Source organism: Hyla sarda, chromosome 4 (genome assembly GCF_029499605.1).
Source record: "Hyla sarda isolate aHylSar1 chromosome 4, aHylSar1.hap1, whole genome shotgun sequence".
NCBI lineage: Eukaryota > Metazoa > Chordata > Amphibia > Anura > Hylidae > Hyla > Hyla sarda.
Genome location: NC_079192.1, coordinates 255,899,642 through 255,918,261, shown reverse-complemented (window position 1 = coordinate 255,918,261; position 18,620 = coordinate 255,899,642). Strand labels below are relative to the sequence as shown.

General features: G+C 39.0%; 1 protein-coding gene across 4 annotated transcripts in view; it reads right to left on the bottom strand.

Moving 5' to 3' along the window:
• The window catches only part of TMEM117 (transmembrane protein 117), a 283,837-nt gene that overhangs the window by 5,036 nt on the left and 260,181 nt on the right, over positions 1–18,620 (bottom strand). For 3 of the 4 annotated variants that reach the window (XM_056573968.1, XM_056573967.1, XM_056573969.1), the window contains one exon: positions 2,049–2,178. In XM_056573968.1, coding sequence (XP_056429943.1) covers positions 2,049–2,178 — 130 coding nt within the window. Of the gene's footprint in view, positions 1–2,048; positions 2,179–13,021; positions 13,131–18,620 lie in introns of those variants that run through there. The other variant, XM_056573972.1, reaches the window with a different exon arrangement.

Genomic DNA, 18,620 nt, shown 5'->3' with positions numbered 1-18,620 from the left:
GTATATAGATACAGGAAGTGAGGGTGGACAAGCAGGGCTCTGTGCAGTGAGGCTCTGTGAAATGCTACGGGCTCAAACAGCAGTATGATTGACAAGCCAGGAGCCTGCACAGAGCCCTGCTTGTCCTGTCCTCACTCCCTGTATTTGGACTCCTCACAGGCAATGGATGCAAGGACAGCACTTTTCCCCCATAAATATACACATTTTTTTAACCAATATAAATTACAAATATACATATATTTGTATTATCTACATTATATAACAAGTTTTTGTTGACGACAGGTATAATTTAAAAAAATACAGTGAAGAAAACAAAATCGTAGTTTTATTTGAACAGCGAGAGACAGAACATCAAGAAAAAAAATCCAGAAAACACATTTCAAATAAGTAATGAACTGATTTGCATTTTACTTTTAAAAATGAATATTTGACACAACATGACTTAGTACTTGGTGGCAAATCCCTTCACAGAAGTTGAACGATTTTTATAGATGCCCATCAGGCTTGCACACATCTCAAGAGGGAATTTGTCCCAGTCATCTTTGCAGATCCTCTCCCTGTGGAGGGAACCTTTAGCTCCCTCTACAGATTTTTTATGGAATTAAGGTCTGAAGACTGGCAAGGCTGTTCCAGGACCTTAATGTGCTTCTTCTCTAACCACTCCTTTGTTGCCTTTTGGGTCACTGTCATGCTGAAATATCCATTCATGACCCATTTTCAATGCCCTGGCTAAGGGAATGAGGTTTTTGCCCAAGATTTGAAGGTACATGGCCTGATCCATTGTCTATCTATGCAATTAAATTGTTCTGTCCCCTTAGCATAAAAACAACCCCAAAGCATAATGGTTCTACCTCCAAGTTTGATGGTGGGGATAATGTTCTTGGGGTCATAGGCATCATGCCTCCTCCTCTGGATAATGCAAGCTGAGTTGAAGCCAAAGAGCTCAATTTCGGTCTCATCTGACCATAGCACTTTTATCAGTTCTCCTCTGAAACATTCAGATGTTCATTGACAAACTTCAGACAGGCCTAAACATGTGCTTTCTTGAGAAGGGGGATGCAGGATTTTAGTTCTTCACGGTGTAGTGTGTGACCGATTGTTTTCTTGGGACTATGGTCCCAGGTGCCTTGAGATCATTGATAACATCCTCCTGTGTAGTTCTGGGCTTATTCCTCACCGCTCTCATGATCATAAAAATCCCAAAAGGTAAGAACTTGCACTGAGACTCCACCAAGGAAGATTGACAGTTATATTTTGTTTCTTCCATTTACCAAGAATTGCACCAACTGTTGTAAATGTCTCAACAAGCTGCTTTGGTGATGATCTTGTGGCCCATTCCAGCCTAAGGTCTGGAAGTCTGCAATGCTTTCCCCGACATCCTTGGATAGCTCTTTGGTCTTTGCCATGATAAAAATGTGTAATCTGATTGATCGCTTCGGTGGACAAGTGTCTTTTATACAGGTAACAGGATAAGATTAGGAGCACTCACTTTAAGTGTATAAAAGACACCTGGGAGCCAGAAATCTTGCTATTGATAAGGGATCAAATACTTAAAATGCAAATTAATTCATAATTTGTAAAAAAAAAAAAAAAAAAAAAAGTGCTATTCTGGATTGTTTTTTTCATTATCCTGTCTCTTATTGTTAAAATAAACCTACTGTACCATTAAAATTATAGACTGATAATTTCTTTGTCAGTGGGCATACATAAGAAATTGGCAGGAAATGTATTTATTTTTCCTTCATTGGTTCTTAGACGGTGTTATCCATGTGTTTAATGTTTCCAAGTTCAGGTTTCTCTATCAAGTTTAAGTTCAAGTTTTATAAGGTTTGCTTAACTCTATTTGTGATTAAAGCAGAATGCGCATGAATTTCAAAGCAGAATGCGCTAGGCCTTACTGACTGATATGCCAGGAACATTACATGTCCAGATCAGCCCTATGAACTAAGCATATGTACACAAGTGTAGCCAGTTACTGCCTATAATCTACCAACTAACTGTATGAATTAGAATGATCAGATCATCATATCCCCAATTTGAGCACCTACCTGTTACATGTATATGGTATTCTTCTTTAAATATCCTTTGGCAGTAAGGCACTCTAAACTGCATGTGAGCAGTAGGTAACCCAGGGAGATTAACATCGACATCACCCATAAAGTGAGGAAATTCCCAGTCCTAAAAAAAAATCATTTCCAGTTATTCAAAGTAATTTTAGTACTAAATCCCATACAGCACTAGCTGTCAAATGTATATTAAGTAGATCATAAATAAGCAAGGAGTTTTGGTGCATTATTTTATTTATAACACAAATGGACACAATATCACTCAACCTCCAGCATGAGGTTTAGGAATAATGTATGATGGACTGGGGCTGTTAAAGGGATACTCCACTGGAAAACCTTTTTTTAAAAATCAACTAATGCCAGAAAGTTAAACAGATTAGTAAATTACTTCTATTTAAAAATCGTAACCCTTCCAGTACTTATCAACTGCTGTATGATCCACAGGAAGTTCTTTTCTTTTTGAATTTCCTTTCTGTCTGACCACAGTGCTCTCTGCTGACACCGCTGTGCATGCACTATTTCTCCCGTTACTTTCTCCCGTCACAAAATTGTTGTTTTGCAATCCACAAATCTAGTATGGCCTCCATGTTGGAAAAGGCAGTCCAGTGTGCATCTTGCACAATGTATGCAATCCTTGAACAGCAGTTTAAGGGTGCAGATTGTTGTGCAAGATGTGCGCAAGTTGTTCATTTGGAAGCCCAGATCCTGGATCTGGAGGAGCAACTGGCAACACTGAGAAGCATTGACAACTTGGAGAGGAGTCTCCTGCTCACTGAGCAATTACTCTCTGGGGTAGAGGTGGGGGGAGGATAGTGGGACAGAGGTGCAGAACAGTCAGGCAGCTAGCTGGGTTACAGTTAGAAAATGGGGTAGAGGGAAAAGTGTCAGGGAGGCTAGTCCTGATCTGGCACACCCCAACAAGTTTGCCCGGTTGGCAGATGAGGGGGATGCCATTTCAGAGCTAGCAGTATTGCAGCAAGACTCTGCCTCTGACCGCCAGGGGGGTGTCTGCTCCAGAAAAGAGGGAGGGAGGAGTGCAGGGCAGGCCAGACAGGTACTAGTAGTGGGGGACTCAATTATTAGGGGGGACAAACAGGGCGATCTGTCACAAAGACCAGGATCGCCAAACAGTGTGTTTGTGTTCCTGGCACTTGAGTTCAGCACATCACAGATCGGGTTGACAGGTTGCTGGGTGGGGCTGTAGAGGACCCAGCAGTCATGGTACAGATTGGCACCAATGACAAAGTAAGAGGTAGGTGGAGTGTTTTTTAAAAATGATTTCAGGGACTTTGGCCACAATCTTAAGGTAAGGACCTCCAAGGTAATATTTTCTGAAATATTACCTGTATTACGAGCCTCACCAGAGAGGCAGCGGGAGATTAGGGAGGTAAACAAGTGGCTCAGAAGCTAGGGTAGGAAGGAGTGGTTTGGGTTCAAGGAGAACTGGGCCAATTTCGCTGTCAGATACCGGCTAGAAGGTTGGAGGAGTGTTTAAACTAGGGACTGGGGTAGGGAACCTACAACGTAGAGGGGAAAGATAGTGTAGATAGAGGGGGGGACTTATTAATGTACCAGGGGGTGGAGCGGAGGGAAAGGTTAGAATAGTTAAAGGGGTATTCCAGGCAAAAACTTTTTTTTATATATCAACTGGCTCCGAAAAGTTAAACAGATTTGTAAATTACTTCTATTAAAAAATCTTAATCCTTCCAATAGTTATTAGCTTCTGAAGTTTTCTGTCTAACTGCTCAATGATGATGTCACGTCCCGGGAGCTGTGCATGATGGGAAAATATCCCCATAGGAGCTGCACAGCTCCTGGGACGTGAGTCATCAGAAAGCAGTTAGACAGAAAACAGCAACTCAACTTCAAAAGCTAATAACTATTGGAAGGATTAAGATTTTTTAATAGAAGTAATTTACAAATCTGTTTAACTTTCCGGAGCCAGTTGATATATAAAAAAATTTTTTTGCCTGGAATACCCCTTTAATAGGGATAGGCTTCATTGGAACAAAAAAACATACACCTTTGAATTGCATGTTGACTAATGCCAGAAATCTGTCCAATAAAACAAAGGAACTGCAGTGGTTGATGTCTGAGGAAAATTATGACATAGTGGGTATAACAGAGACTTAGTTGGACCATAGCAGTGACTGGGCGGTCAACATACAGGGTTATAGTCTATTCAGGAAGGATCGGACAAAACGGAAAAGGGGAGGAGATTGTCTTTATGTGAAATGGAGTCTGAAGGCCGCACTGTGGGAGGATATATGTAAGGGAAACGTTAATGTGGACTCATTATGGCTAGAAATATATGGAGATGAAAGTAAAAAAAATTCTGATCAGGGTTTGCTATAAGCCACCAAATATAACGGAAGAGGCAGAAGATAAATTACCGAGGCAAATGAAAAAGGCAGCAAATCAGAATGATGTGATAATAATGGGGGACTTTAACTATCCTGATAAAAACTGGGAGACTGAGACCTGTGAATCTCATAAAGGAAACAGGTTTCTGACTATAGCTAAAGACAATTATCTGTCCCAAATGGTGCAGGGCCCAACCAGAGGGGGCGCTCTACTGGACTTGATATTAACCAACAGACCTAACAGAGTAACTAATGTGCAAGTTGAAGGACACCTAGGAAATAGTGATCATAATATAATACATTATAACTTGTTCTTCAATAAGAGAATCTCTCAAGGGGCCACAAAAACAATGAACTCTAGGAAGGCAAAGTTTGACCAACTCAGAGAAGCCCTTAACAATATAAATTGGGATAATGTCCTCAAAAACAAGAATACTGACACTAAATGGGAGACTTTAAAAATATCTTAAATTCACACTGTAAGATGTATATACCTAAAAGGGTCAGAAATAAAAGAAAACTAATATAGATGAATAAAAATGTTAAGGGGGCAATAAATGACAAAAATAAAGCATTTAAGCTACTAAAACAGGATGGTAGTGATGAAGCATTAAAACGCTATAGAGGAAAAAGTAAAATATGTAAAAAAAATAATTTAAAAAAAGATAAAAGCCGCAAAAAAAGAGACAGAAAGACTCATAGCCAAAGAGAGTAAAACTAACCCCAAAATGTTCTCTAACTATATAAATAGCAAAAAGGTTAAAAATGAAATTGTAGGCCCTTTAAAAAATGATGAGGAAGAAATTATAAACAGGGATCAAGAAAAAGCAAATATACTAAACAAATTCTTCTCCACTGTATTCACAGAGGAAAATGAAATGCCAGGAGAAATACAGCAAGATAAGGTAACTCCCCAGTACAGGTCACCTGTCTAAACCAGGAAGAAGTACAGTGCCACCTACAAAAAAATCGAAATAGACAAATCGCCAGGTCCAGATGGCATTCACCACCGTGTTCTAAAGGAATTAAGTAATGTAATAGACAGACCCCTATTTTATGAGGAGGTGAGCTCCAGACTGGACCAGGGGCAATCACTGGATGTCGTATAACTGGATTTTTCCAAAGCATTTGATACAGTGCCACATAAAAGGTTGGTGCATTATATGAGAAGGATTGGGCTGGGGGAGAATGTGTGTAAGTGGGTAAGTGTGTATAATAACCACAAAGGGTGGTTATTAATGGTACTTATTCTGATTGGGTGACTGTTACTAGCGTGGTACCACAGGGGTCAGTCTTGGGTCCTGTTCTATTTAATATATTTATTAATGACCTTGTAGAGGGGTTGCATAGGAGCAATCTTTGCAGATGATACTAAACTCTGTAAAGCGGTAAACACTATAGAAGACAGTGCACTATTACAAATGGATCTGGGTAGGTTAGAGGTTTGGGCTGGGAAGTGACACATGAGGTTCAACACTGATAAATGTAAGGATATGCACAAGGGGAATAAAAATTAGGGCTGGCATTATGTATTAAATGGGAGAACACTTGGGATGACTGATGTGAAAAAGTCTTAGTTAACAGTAAATTTAGCTGTAGTGACCAGTGTCGGGCAGCTGCTGCCAAGGCAAATAAAATCATGGGGTGCATCAATATTTGCTAAGATGCCCACGACAAGGAAATAATTCAACCACTGTACAAATCACTAGTCAGACCACACATAGAATACTGTGTACAGTACTGGGCACCAGTGTACAAGAAAGATATAGTGGAGCTGGAGAGGGTTCAAAGACAGGCAACCAGAGTAATACGGTGAATGGGAGGACTACAGTACCAGAAAGATTGTCAGAATTAGGGTTATTTAGTTTAGAAAAAAGAAGGCTTAGGGGAGACCTAATAACAATGTATAAATATATCAGGGGAACTTACAGAGATCTCTCCCATGATCTATTTATACACAGGACTGTATCTATAACAAGGGGGCATCCTCTATGTTTAGAGGTAAGAAGGTTTCTACGCCAGCACAGATGGGGGTTCGTTACTGTAAGAGACTGTGAAATTCTCTGCCTGAGGTGGTGGTCATGGTTAACTCTGTAAAAGAATTTCAAAGGGGTCTGGATGCATTTTTGAAGAATAACAACATACAGGTTATGGATTCTAGATCTATAGGGACAGAAGGTTCATCCAGGGATTTATTCTGATGCCATATTTGGAGTCGGGAAGGCATTTTTACCTCAAGTTTTTGCCTTCCTCTGGATCAACTCAGTAGGGACTCATTAGGGATATAGGTTGAACTTGATGGACTCTGGTCTTTTTTCAACCTTATGAACTATGTTACTATAGATGTTGTTGTTGATGTTGATGATGTATACTGCTGTTGTTGCATATAGTTGTTTCAGTTATGGTCACCTTAGACCAGTCTGGTCATTCACCTTTAAGCTCTCAGTATTTTCTTAGTCACATCACGCCATGTAGCACAAACAATCATTCTATGAGCAAGGTCATTAAAATTTTATTTATTTATGAGGTGACAACAGGTAGCATGTATGATGTACTGATGGGGTGTTGTGAGGCCAGGAGACTACCAAGGATAAGCGGTTGCCTGTGCCAATGCGTCGGGCAATAAACACCTCAAATTCCAGGTTAGGGAAACCACTTTTACTTTACTTTCAGGAACTTTTAGTATAAACAGGAGCAGTTCAATCATTTACATTGTCACAATACTGGTCAAGCACTGTTGAAATCGAATGGTCAGAGAGGAGTAAGCACACATATAACTAGTAATGCCCTTCAAAAAAACAGCATGAAGAATAGATAAAAGGTAGATGTAAATCCTATGTGGCAAAAGACAGTTCTCAAGAGGAACAAGATCAAAACTAATCACTGTACTCAAGCACCGTTGGGGTTTAAATTTGGTCTTAAAGAGGTACTCCAGGGGAAAACTTTTTTTCCTTTTTTTAATTAACTGATGCCAGAAAGTTAAACAGATTTGTAAACTACTTTTATTAAAAAATCTTAATCCTTCCAGTACTGTAGTATACAGCTACTAATAAGTATTGGAAGGATTAAGAATTTTTAATAGAAGTGATTTACAAAACTGTTTAACTTTCTGGCACCAATTGATTTACAAAAAAAAAAAACAAAAAAAAGTTTTCCACCGGAGTACCCCTTTAAGAAGGCTCATGAAGAAAGACATTTTACATTCGTACCAACAGTGGCCATCTTAGTAAAGCGTAAGTTTAAATGGGTACTGTCAGAATAAAAAAAAAAATTTTATATGTTGTATATTTTTGAAAAACATTAACCTTTCTAATATACTTAGTAAAAAAAAATCATGGCTTATAAAAAAAAAAAGACCACTAGGGGGTTCCTATACCATCCAAAACGTAGTCCTGTCTGGCTGCAGCATCATCTTTATCCCAGCTGAAGCACCAGCTGGGACAAAGTCCAGGAAGTGAGGGCAGGACTAGCACTCAGTGATAAACTGACTAGACCCAGCACAGCAGACTCAGGGAGAAAGTGAAGGCATGGTTAGTGAGGGCGAGCTAAGTGCTTTTCCTCTGACATGCCCCTTACTGAGCAGTGAATCTCAGAATAAGGGTATGTTCACACTACGTAAATCTCGCTGAATCTCCGCTCGCAGAATTCAGCAAGCAGAGATTCCCAGCCGTTGCCGAAATTCTTTGGCGGTAGGACCAAACAGCACTGCCCCATCACCATCTATACAGAGCTTACGGAATTCCGCTCAAAGAATGAACATGTTCAATCTTTGTGCTGAACAATTTCATCGGCAGAATTGGAGGGATTTGTGAGCCAAACAGCTAGGCACATAAAATACATTAAAAGCATCTGCATGACCTATCACGTAACATATATAAAACCATTATTTTTTTCTGTGATGAGAGGTACGCTTTAAAAAGGCAAAAAACAACCATAAGTGGTTGGAAATAGGAGTAAAGCACCAATTCTTTAGAGTGAAACAGCAGCCATTAGGGCCAATTTTGAGAAAAGCAATATAATTCTCATACATTTCCTGTTGTTTGATTCAAACAGCAAATAAAGTGTAGCATATAAGTGCAGAGCTGCTTGTTTTGCATAAATTGGTTCAGAAAGATGCAGTTGATGCTGGGCAGTACAGTTGCCAATACATTGTAACCATACATTGCCCATCAAGTTCCATACACGAGTCCCATTTATCAGAGGACTCAAGAATGGAACTTGCTGGGTGTCGTACAGTTGCCTCAGTAACTGTACCCCTTGGCACCAGCTTTGTCTCTATACAGAACAGGCTGTAGAGCAGCTTTGGACTTACATATTAAAAGTCTGCAGTAATTTGCACTGTATAGCTTTTGACAATGTAAAGGAGACTCTTGTTTGTATATGATTCATGAAGAATCTTATATCGCTCAAAAGTAATAAAAGCCTGACAGAAAAAAAAAATCTATTTGAACAGAGACTTGCCTAAAAAAATGACAAGTGTACTCAGAACACGTCTCACCCTGTATACTATGTTTCCTAACCGCCATCATTATTTCTGCTTATAATGGCTATAGATTACATTCTGTAGTGCTTTAGGTTCTCTAAAGTCATACAAAGGTTTGGATAGATCAATTCTTTAATATTTTAGTCACAAGCCTAAAGTGGAATGGAAACTCGTCTGTTTATGGTCCTACAGTTCATAAAAAATATATATCTAATGTTGACCTAGTTTACAAGTAATTTTGGGAGATAGGCTGGTTATTAGACCTCTGTGGGTTCAAACTTCTGAGCAAATTCACTAACATTACATTTCTACAAGAAGCATAACAGTTCATTTACAACAATAAACTGCATATAATATAGATCAGATAGATCTGGTACTCAGATCTAACTTGTACAAGCCAAGACTGTCAATGGAATAAAAATAAATAAATAAATGTCGGTTTCTGTATTACAACTTAGATTTCATAATCGCCAAAATTCGTCAGTTCAATGTTTTGTAGGAATCTAAATTGAAATTATTGAAGGACTGTTAAGTATTTTACTTCATATATATTGGAAAATGCTTATAAAAATATTAACTTCATGGAACTTTCATTGTAGCGATTTACTTCTTTTAACACGAAGGATCCAGAAGAATGCATTGAGGTGAAAGTATTTTCCTGTCTGGGTGTGCTCCCTTTCTATTGGGGTGGTCCATTTCTTCATTATTTTATGTCTAATTGTATGAGTATATCTAAGTATCCTTAAGACTCATTAGGGAAAACTGTTTCCCCTAACCAGCATTTAATAAATATGCCAGCAAAAATGAAGGAACAGTGTTGCATGACAGTGTAAAATAGTTCATCCCCTCTGGAGCTATCAGACAGCTGAGAAGACATGCAAATGTAATACTCAGTCTTCCAAATCTTCTTTGCCGTTCAGCCTGGAACGCTCCCAAGTGATGCTGTTCTCGCTTACAGTATTTAACCCAGTGTGCACTCTATCCATGCCTCAAAGCCATCACAAGTCTAACTCCAAACTCCAGAGCTATGAGGCACATCTTTATACAAAATGATTTGTTAACAGTGCCTCAGGTTTTTGAAAGTTTCCTGCTTAACATTGCAGTTTGGCTCAGTTTCATAAACCTTACACATTCACGAGTCTTAATACTGTATTACAAGGTTTCTTCCTTTATTAAATCAATTTACCCATTTAACTGGCCAGAGAACAATGAAGAGTAGCCAGTGCCTAATAGCGCTTGTGGATATTATAAAAGTAAGAGTTTAAAGAATACTTGTAGCTGGAAAGACAAGGACATAGGGTAATGAGCTCTATAAAGAGTGCTAATTAAAGTGCTAATTAAAGGGAGTGTGCCATTTATTAGAGTCAGATATTGAACCATGGTTGTTTTCTCTAATCTGATTTTTTTTTTTTGTTGTTTGATTGCAATGTATTCTTGTTTCATTCTTAGTACATTATTAAAGAGGCTGCCATATTGCTTGAGCTTTCTGCATAGCATTTAGGGATACATTTTACAGCAGCTCAGTGGACACATGAAGCAATAGACTGGAACTGGCACATTGACTTCTATGGCTGAGTTTTCCAGGCATGCTCTGTGACCTGTGCCGATGTAATTGTGCGAGAGGGAGAAAGGGGGAGCTGTGCCAATCACCAATTGTGGATGGCCTGATCAAATCATACTTATTATTATCATCACAGTTCATTATAGTCCTGCCTGTGATGATAGTGAGGAGACTGCTGGGACATTTTCTCTACAGAACACTTAAAGGGGTATTTCAGGAAAAAAAACTATTTTTTATATATCAACTAGCTCCAGAAAGTTAAACATATTTGTAAATTACTTCTATTAAAAAATCTTAATCCTTTCAGTACTTATGAGCTTCTGAAGTTAAGGTTGTTCTTTTCTGTCTAAATCCCCTCTGATGACACCTGTCTCGGGAAACGCCTAGTTTAGAAGCAAATCCCCATAGCAAACCTCTTCTAAACAGGGCGTTTCCCGAGACAGGTGTCATCAGAGAGGATTTAGACAGAAAAGCACAACCTTAACTTCAGAAGCTCATAAGTACTGAAAGGTTTAAGATTTTTTAATAGAAGTAATTAAAAAATCTGTTTAACTTTCTGGAGCCAGTTGATATATATAAAAAAGTTTTTTTTCCTGAAATACCCCTTTAACATTAGGTTCACATACCTAAAATTCTTAATATTTAGATTTAAATGATAGGTTCTTAAAGAGTCATCCAAGATTAAAAAGGTTTTTATTTTAAAGACATAACACTTGGCCACGGTTTGCATTTGGTTCTGCAGGAAACCCTCATCCACGTGAATACTGAACACTATGACAATACTTACGGACAAGGGTCAAGCTGCATTAGAAAAAACAAACTGCCCATTTCAAATTCACAGTTTTCTAAACTTTCATCTTTGTTAAATGTGTATATAGGGATTTGAGATTATAAAATATATAATGTTTTCAGAGTTGTTGACTGGAGGAGTTCTTGTATGGAGGAAAGAACACTTCTCTTTATTGCAGCCTTCGTTGTTTACATGGAGTAGATAAGGTATGGCAAACGTTATGTAAATAGTGAACTCCCCTCAAGATCAATGTCTAGGCACCAACAATCAATTGTATTTAGGTTTCAATTATTGATGTATCAAAATCAAATCCCCAATTGTCTAAATCGAGTTTTATGTTAAACATTATTTTAATGTTATTATATTTCATGTTACTATATTTAAGAAGTTCCTGAAATCTTGCAGGTTTGACTCTGGCCACTAAGCCTATGCTGGCACTTCCGGTTCCATATAGATCACGTTTTAGTTGTCCTCTCATTATTATTATGCACCGAACTATTTATGATAATATTGGTGCATAGAAAATGTCTAACATGCCAGAAAGTTACATGAAATATGGCATCACATATACACTATTTTCATACATCTGCCACAATATTTGCCACACAGACTTTATTCATAGCTTTCCATATATATATATATATATATATATATATATATATATATATATATATATATATACACAAAAATATAGAAGCAGCACACCACAGGTGGATTTCAAAGGAACGGTGAATTTATTCCATGATGTGAGAGACTACGTTTCTCCAGCCTCACGCTGGCTTTCTCAAGTGCTTAATGAGTGACATATATGAGGCTTAAATAAGCCGACCAATTACAGAGTTGTGACATCATCACAAAGTGATTATCATATATAAACAATGTATAAAACCATAAATTATTAAGACATCATATACAAAAATGTGTTACATAAATACAAGTACATGTGTGTCCAGTGCAGATCCACACCTATTTGTCACCCGATCGTGACGAGTAATATAGTGTCCATAAAAAAGTTCATACTTCTACTATACGTAGAATACCTTCTGAGCCGCTCTCATGACACCATCCTTTCGGGACGCCGATATCTCGTGGTTACAGCTGATTAGGCTTCCGGGATAGAGGTACGTCACCAAGCGTCTATAGCAACCTCCGAATCATCACGCCAGTCTCGCGATCAGCGAGAAATACTGTGCAGCTTAGCGTCCATAGTAACTTAGTCTCGGCCGTGTTCCAGCGCATGCGCACTGGTGATAAGGAGGGAATACTATGCCAAACACCTCCGAGAGCGTCCATAGCAACAAGAGCGGTCCAGGATCCTCGAGCGCACAGCCGTTCCGATCAGGGAGTGCATCGCTCAGGTAAAACATAGCAACCTACTTCATTACAAGGGAAGCAATTACGCCACATCATTCATACTAGACATGCACTTCGGGACTTTGACACGGCAATCCCCTGTGTAACGGTGTGAAGGGACATGCTTTAAAAGGTGTACATCATGGACATGGATAACACCCGCATTGAAAAGGAGATATACCTTCGGCCTAGGCCAGGTCTCATCATCCATATTCTGTCATCCCTTACCCACACAGTTAAAGGGAAGTGTCAATTAAATGTCCCAACATTCGTAGAGTACAAGCATACTTATGGCAATGTCAATGTTCCCCTTGAATGAAAAAAGGTATAGGGCAATTCTCCAAAAGAAAAAGACAGGCAAAAGCAAATGAAGGCAGTATATGGCGTTTAGTACCGGGTTGCTATAGGTGATGACACAGGAATTATCCATTTGAAAATGATGATTTTTCTTAATGTTACAGAGATCGCCTCGGTGAGGATGGCATCATGGGCAGGCTCAGAAATCGATAGAATACTGAAATGTAATAGAAACAAGTATTAAAAAGAGAAAAAAACATACATATTACATGTCACTTTACAACATACAATAAGACAGTCCTGACCAAACAAGAGGGGCTCAATCCGTTAACGTTTCATCATTTTAGGTAGAACTGTGAATTCTACGTTGAGTCCTTTCGGTTTTAAACTGTCAAGTAAGAAAATCCACTTAAGTTTCCTTGTCTGTAATTGAGTTAATCTGTCACCGCCTCTATTAAGTGGAGGGATATGATCCACTATCGTACATTTTAGATCGGTTTCGACATGACCAGCATCCAAAAAGTGTTTGGATACCGGAAGGTCAACCCGTTGTTTTCTGATGGAGTATCTATGTTGGTTGAGTCTAGTTCTCAGATCACATTTCGTTTCCCCAACATATATAAGTTTACACGGGCACCATAGTATGTACACAATGTATTCACTTTCACAGGTGAGGTAAAATTTAATAGGATAGGTACGTTGTGTCATTGGATGTGTAAATACACTACCCTTTTGTATGTACCTGCAGCTAACACACCTTCTGCAGGGGTAACAACCCTTGGACTGAATTGTTAGGTACTTTTGAGTTTTTTTTAGAACTCCCTGTAATGTCTGATTTCACTAAGCAATCTTTCAGGTTGCGTGCCCTACGATATGACATCAGTGGAGGCGATCTAAACTCAGGAATATCAGGATAGCTATCCCGGATTAGATGCCAATGTCTCCTAACTGACTGTGCGATGTTACCCGAAATTTCATTGTAAGTGGAAATGAATGGAATGCGATTAGATTGGTCTTTTTTACGGCTAGGTGTATGGTTACGTTGTCTTTCCATTTTCACCCTGTTCACATGTTGTGATATTACTCTGGTTGGATAACCCCTATCTTTAAATTGTGTTACCATATGATTGACAGCTCGGTCAAATTTCATGTCAGAATCAGTGATCCTGCTTGCTCTTAATAACTGACTGTATGGGAGGGATGAGATCATGGGTCTAGGATGTGCAGAATCAAATTTAAGTAAGGTATTGCAGTCAGTTGGTTTCCGATATAGGTCTGTAGAAAGTTTGTTACCTACAATTGTAACTTCTGTATCCAGAAAATGAACTTTCTGATCTGAAAAAGTTAGAGTAAATTGTAAGTCAGGGTCAATGCTATTCAGAAAAGTTTTAAATTCTTCTAGCTCACTGATGTTACCTTTCCAAATGAGGAAGATATCATCTATGTATCTCCACCACCCCAGGAGATTCCCGGAGTGGTGGGACACATAGACGTATTCTTCCTCAAAGTCCGCCATAACAATGTTGGCGTACGTGGGCGCCACGTTGCTGCCCATGGCAGTCCCACGTAATTGGAGATAAAAGGTCTCATTAAATGTAAAATAATTATTCTCCAAGACAAAAGTTAATAATGTGAGAATAAAATCCACTTGTTTACTGGTAAAGTTAGTTTTCCTAAGGCCTCTATCCACGGCCCTAATGCCTCTACTATGTTGTATCGAGGTATAGAGTGAGACTATATCAAATGTCGCAATGATACAATTGTCTGGGAGAATAATGTTAGAGATAACGGATAAAAAGTGTATTGTATCCTGCAGGTACGATTTTGTATTGGTGGCCAGTGAGCGCAATACCTTATCAAGAAATATCGAAACATGATTTGAAAGAGAACCCCTGCCGGAAACTATAGGCCTCCCAGGGGGATCAATGAGGCTCTTATGAATTTTCGGCAGGAGATATAATACCGGTGTAATGGGGAACTCCACCAGTAAAAAATCCCTAAGTTTCTTGTCAATGATATTCTTTTCTATAGCTTCACCCAAAATGAGTTCCAACTTCTGCATCATTGTTCCTCTCGGATCTCTCTGCAAAATTTTATAAACTTCTGTGTCACCCAATTGTCTCAGTGCCTCCCTAAGATACATGCTCTGATCCATGACCACAACCCCACCACCCTTATCAGCTGATTTGATGATGAGGCTGTGGTCATGGATCAGTTCTTGCATTGCCAGAATTTCATCATGTGACAAATTCGGATGTTTGAGACGTGTTTGTTGCTGTCTTAATGTAGCAAAATCTCTCTTAATACAGTCAAAGTATGTAGAAACAGCGTGTGATTCTATAGGTGGTTGAAATTCACTATACCCTGGTAACTCATATTGTTTAAAGGTGAACATATCGCTCTGTGGTGTGGTACATGATGGAGCAGAACCATCCTCCTGATGCACCCCAGAGCGATTATGGAACCAAATTTTTAATTTAAGTTTCCTGGTGGGCCGTGGATAGAGGCCTTAGGAAAACTAACTTTACCAGTAAACAAGTGGATTTTATTCTCACATTATTAACTTTTGTCTTGGAGAATAATTATTTTACATTTAATGAGACCTTTTATCTCCAATTACGTGGGACTGCCATGGGCAGCAACATGGCGCCCACGTACGCCAACATTGTTATGGCGGACTTTGAGGAAGAATACGTCTATGTGTCCCACCACTCCGGGAATCTCCTGGGGTGGTGGAGATACATAGATGATATCTTCCTCATTTGGAAAGGTAACATCAGTGAGCTAGAAGAATTTAAAACTTTTCTGAATAGCATTGACCCTGACTTACAATTTACTCTAACTTTTTCAGATCAGAAAGTTCATTTTCTGGATACAGAAGTTACAATTGTAGGTAACAAACTTTCTACAGACCTATATCGGAAACCAACTGACTGCAATACCTTACTTAAATTTGATTCTGCACATCCTAGACCCATGATCTCATCCCTCCCATACAGTCAGTTATTAAGAGCAAGCAGGATCACTGATTCTGACATGAAATTTGACCGAGCTGTCAATCATATGGTAACACAATTTAAAGATAGGGGTTATCCAACCAGAGTAATATCACAACATGTGAACAGGGTGAAAATGGAAAGACAACGTAACCATACACCTAGCCGTAAAAAAGACCAATCTAATCGCATTCCATTCATTTCCACTTACAATGAAATTTCGGGTAACATCGCACAGTCAGTTAGGAGACATTGGCATCTAATCCGGGATAGCTATCCTGATATTCCTGAGTTTAGATCGCCTCCACTGATGTCATATCGTAGGGCACGCAACCTGAAAGATTGTTTAGTGAAATCAGACATTACAGGGAGTTCTAAAAAAACTCAAAAGTACCTAACAATTCAGTCCAAGGGTTGTTACCCCTGCAGAAGGTGTGTTAGCTGCAGGTACATACAAAAGGGTAGTGTATTTACACATCCAATGACACAACGTACCTATCCTATTAAATTTTACCTCACCTGTGAAAGTGAATACATTGTGTACATACTATGGTGCCCGTGTAAACTTATATATGTTGGGGAAACGAAATGTGATCTGAGAACTAGACTCAACCAACATAGATACTCCATCAGAAAACAACGGGTTGACCTACCGGTATCCAAACACTCTTTGGATGCTGGTCATGTCGAAACCGATCTAAAATGTATGATAGTGGATCATATCCCTCCACTTAATAGAGGCGGTGACAGATTAACTCAATTACAGACAAGGGAACTTAAGTGGATTTTCTTACTTGACAGTTTAAAACCGAAAGGACTCAACGTAGAATTCACAGTTCTACCTAAAATGATGAAACGTTAACGGATTGAGCCCCTCTTGTTTGGTCAGGACTGTCTTATTGTATGTTGTAAAGTGACATGTAATATGTATGTTTTTTTCTCTTTTTAATACTTGTTTCTATTACATTTCAGTATTCTATCGATATCTGAGCCTGCCCATGATGCCATCCTCACCGAGGCGATCTCTGTAACATTAAGAAAAATCATCATTTTCAAATGGATAATTCCTGTGTCATCACCTATAGCAACCCGGTACTAAACGCCATATACTGCCTTCATTTGCTTTTGCCTGTCTTTTTCTTTTGGAGAATTGCCCTATACCTTTTTTCATTCAAGGGGAACATTGACATTGCCATAAGTATGCTTGTACTCTACGAATGTTGGGACATTTAATTGACACTTCCCTTTAACTGTGTGGGTAAGGGATGACAGAATATGGATGATGAGACCTGGCCTAGGCCGAAGGTATATCTCCTTTTCAATGCGGGTGTTATCCATGTCCATGATGTACACCTTTTAAAGCATGTCCCTTTACACCCGTTACACATGGGATTGCCGTGTCAAAGTCCCGAAGTGCATGTCTAGTATGAATGATGTGGCGTAATTGCTTCCCTTGTAATGAAGTAGGTTGCTATGTTTTACCTGAGCGATGCACTCCCTGATCGGAACGGCTGTGCGCTCAAGGATCCTGGACCGCTCCTGTTGCTATGGACGCTCTCGGAGGTGTTTGGCATAGTATTCCTTCCTTATCACCAGTGCGCATGCGCTGGAACACGGCCGAGACTAAGTTACTATGGACGCTAAGCTGCACAGTATTTCTCGCTGATCGCGAGACTGGCGTGATGATTCGGAGGTTGCTATAGACGCTTGGTGACGTACCTCTATCTCGGAAGCCTAATCAGCTGTAACCACGAGATATCGGCGTCCCGGAAGGATGGTGTCATGAGAGCGGCTCAGAAGGTATTCTACGTATAGTAGAAGTATGAACTTTTTTTATGGACACTATATTACACGTCACGATCGGGTGACAAATAGGTGTGGATCTGCACTGGACACACATGTACTTGTATTTATGTAACACATTTTGTATACGATGTCTTAATAATTTATGGTTTTATACATTGTTTATATATGATAATCACTATGTGATGATGTCACAACTCTGTAATTGGTTGGCTTATTTAAGCCTCATATATGTCACTCATTAAGCACTTGAGAAAGCCAGCGTGAGGCTGGAGAAACGTAGTCTCTCACATCATGGAATAAATTCACCGTTCCTTTGAAATCCACCTGTGGTGTGCTGCTTCTATATTTTTGTATGCATTGAGGAACCAGTGGACCGAGGTTCAGAATATGCGGGCACCCCAATTTCTTTTTTTCTTTACATTTCTGGAGGTGCTGTTCTTATTGGATATTTATATATATATATATATATATATATATATATGATATATAGATATATATGTGTGTGTTACATTTCCTTTAGCAGCCCTACTTTGTTTATACAGTGCCAAGATGTTTTGTAACATTTTACATTTCAGAGGGTACGTGTACAGACAAAATAAAATGTTACAAACAAAACAACTATTTAAGTAATAGGAATTAGGGTCCAGCTCACAAGAATTTTCAATCGAAGAAGGGATGGCACACATACTATCTATTAAAGTGTGAATTTACTTTTGATTTTCTTCTTTCTTGTAGTCCGAGCAGCAGCAAATACATAGGGGATTAACTTCCCCATCTGCTGAGAAATAGAACAGGTGCCAAGATCAAAGCGATTGAATTCTATAAGAGACCAATCTCACCCTCATCCCCTCCCTTGTGTGTGTAGCTTTCAAGAAACCAGATCATAAACCCAGAAATTAAATCTT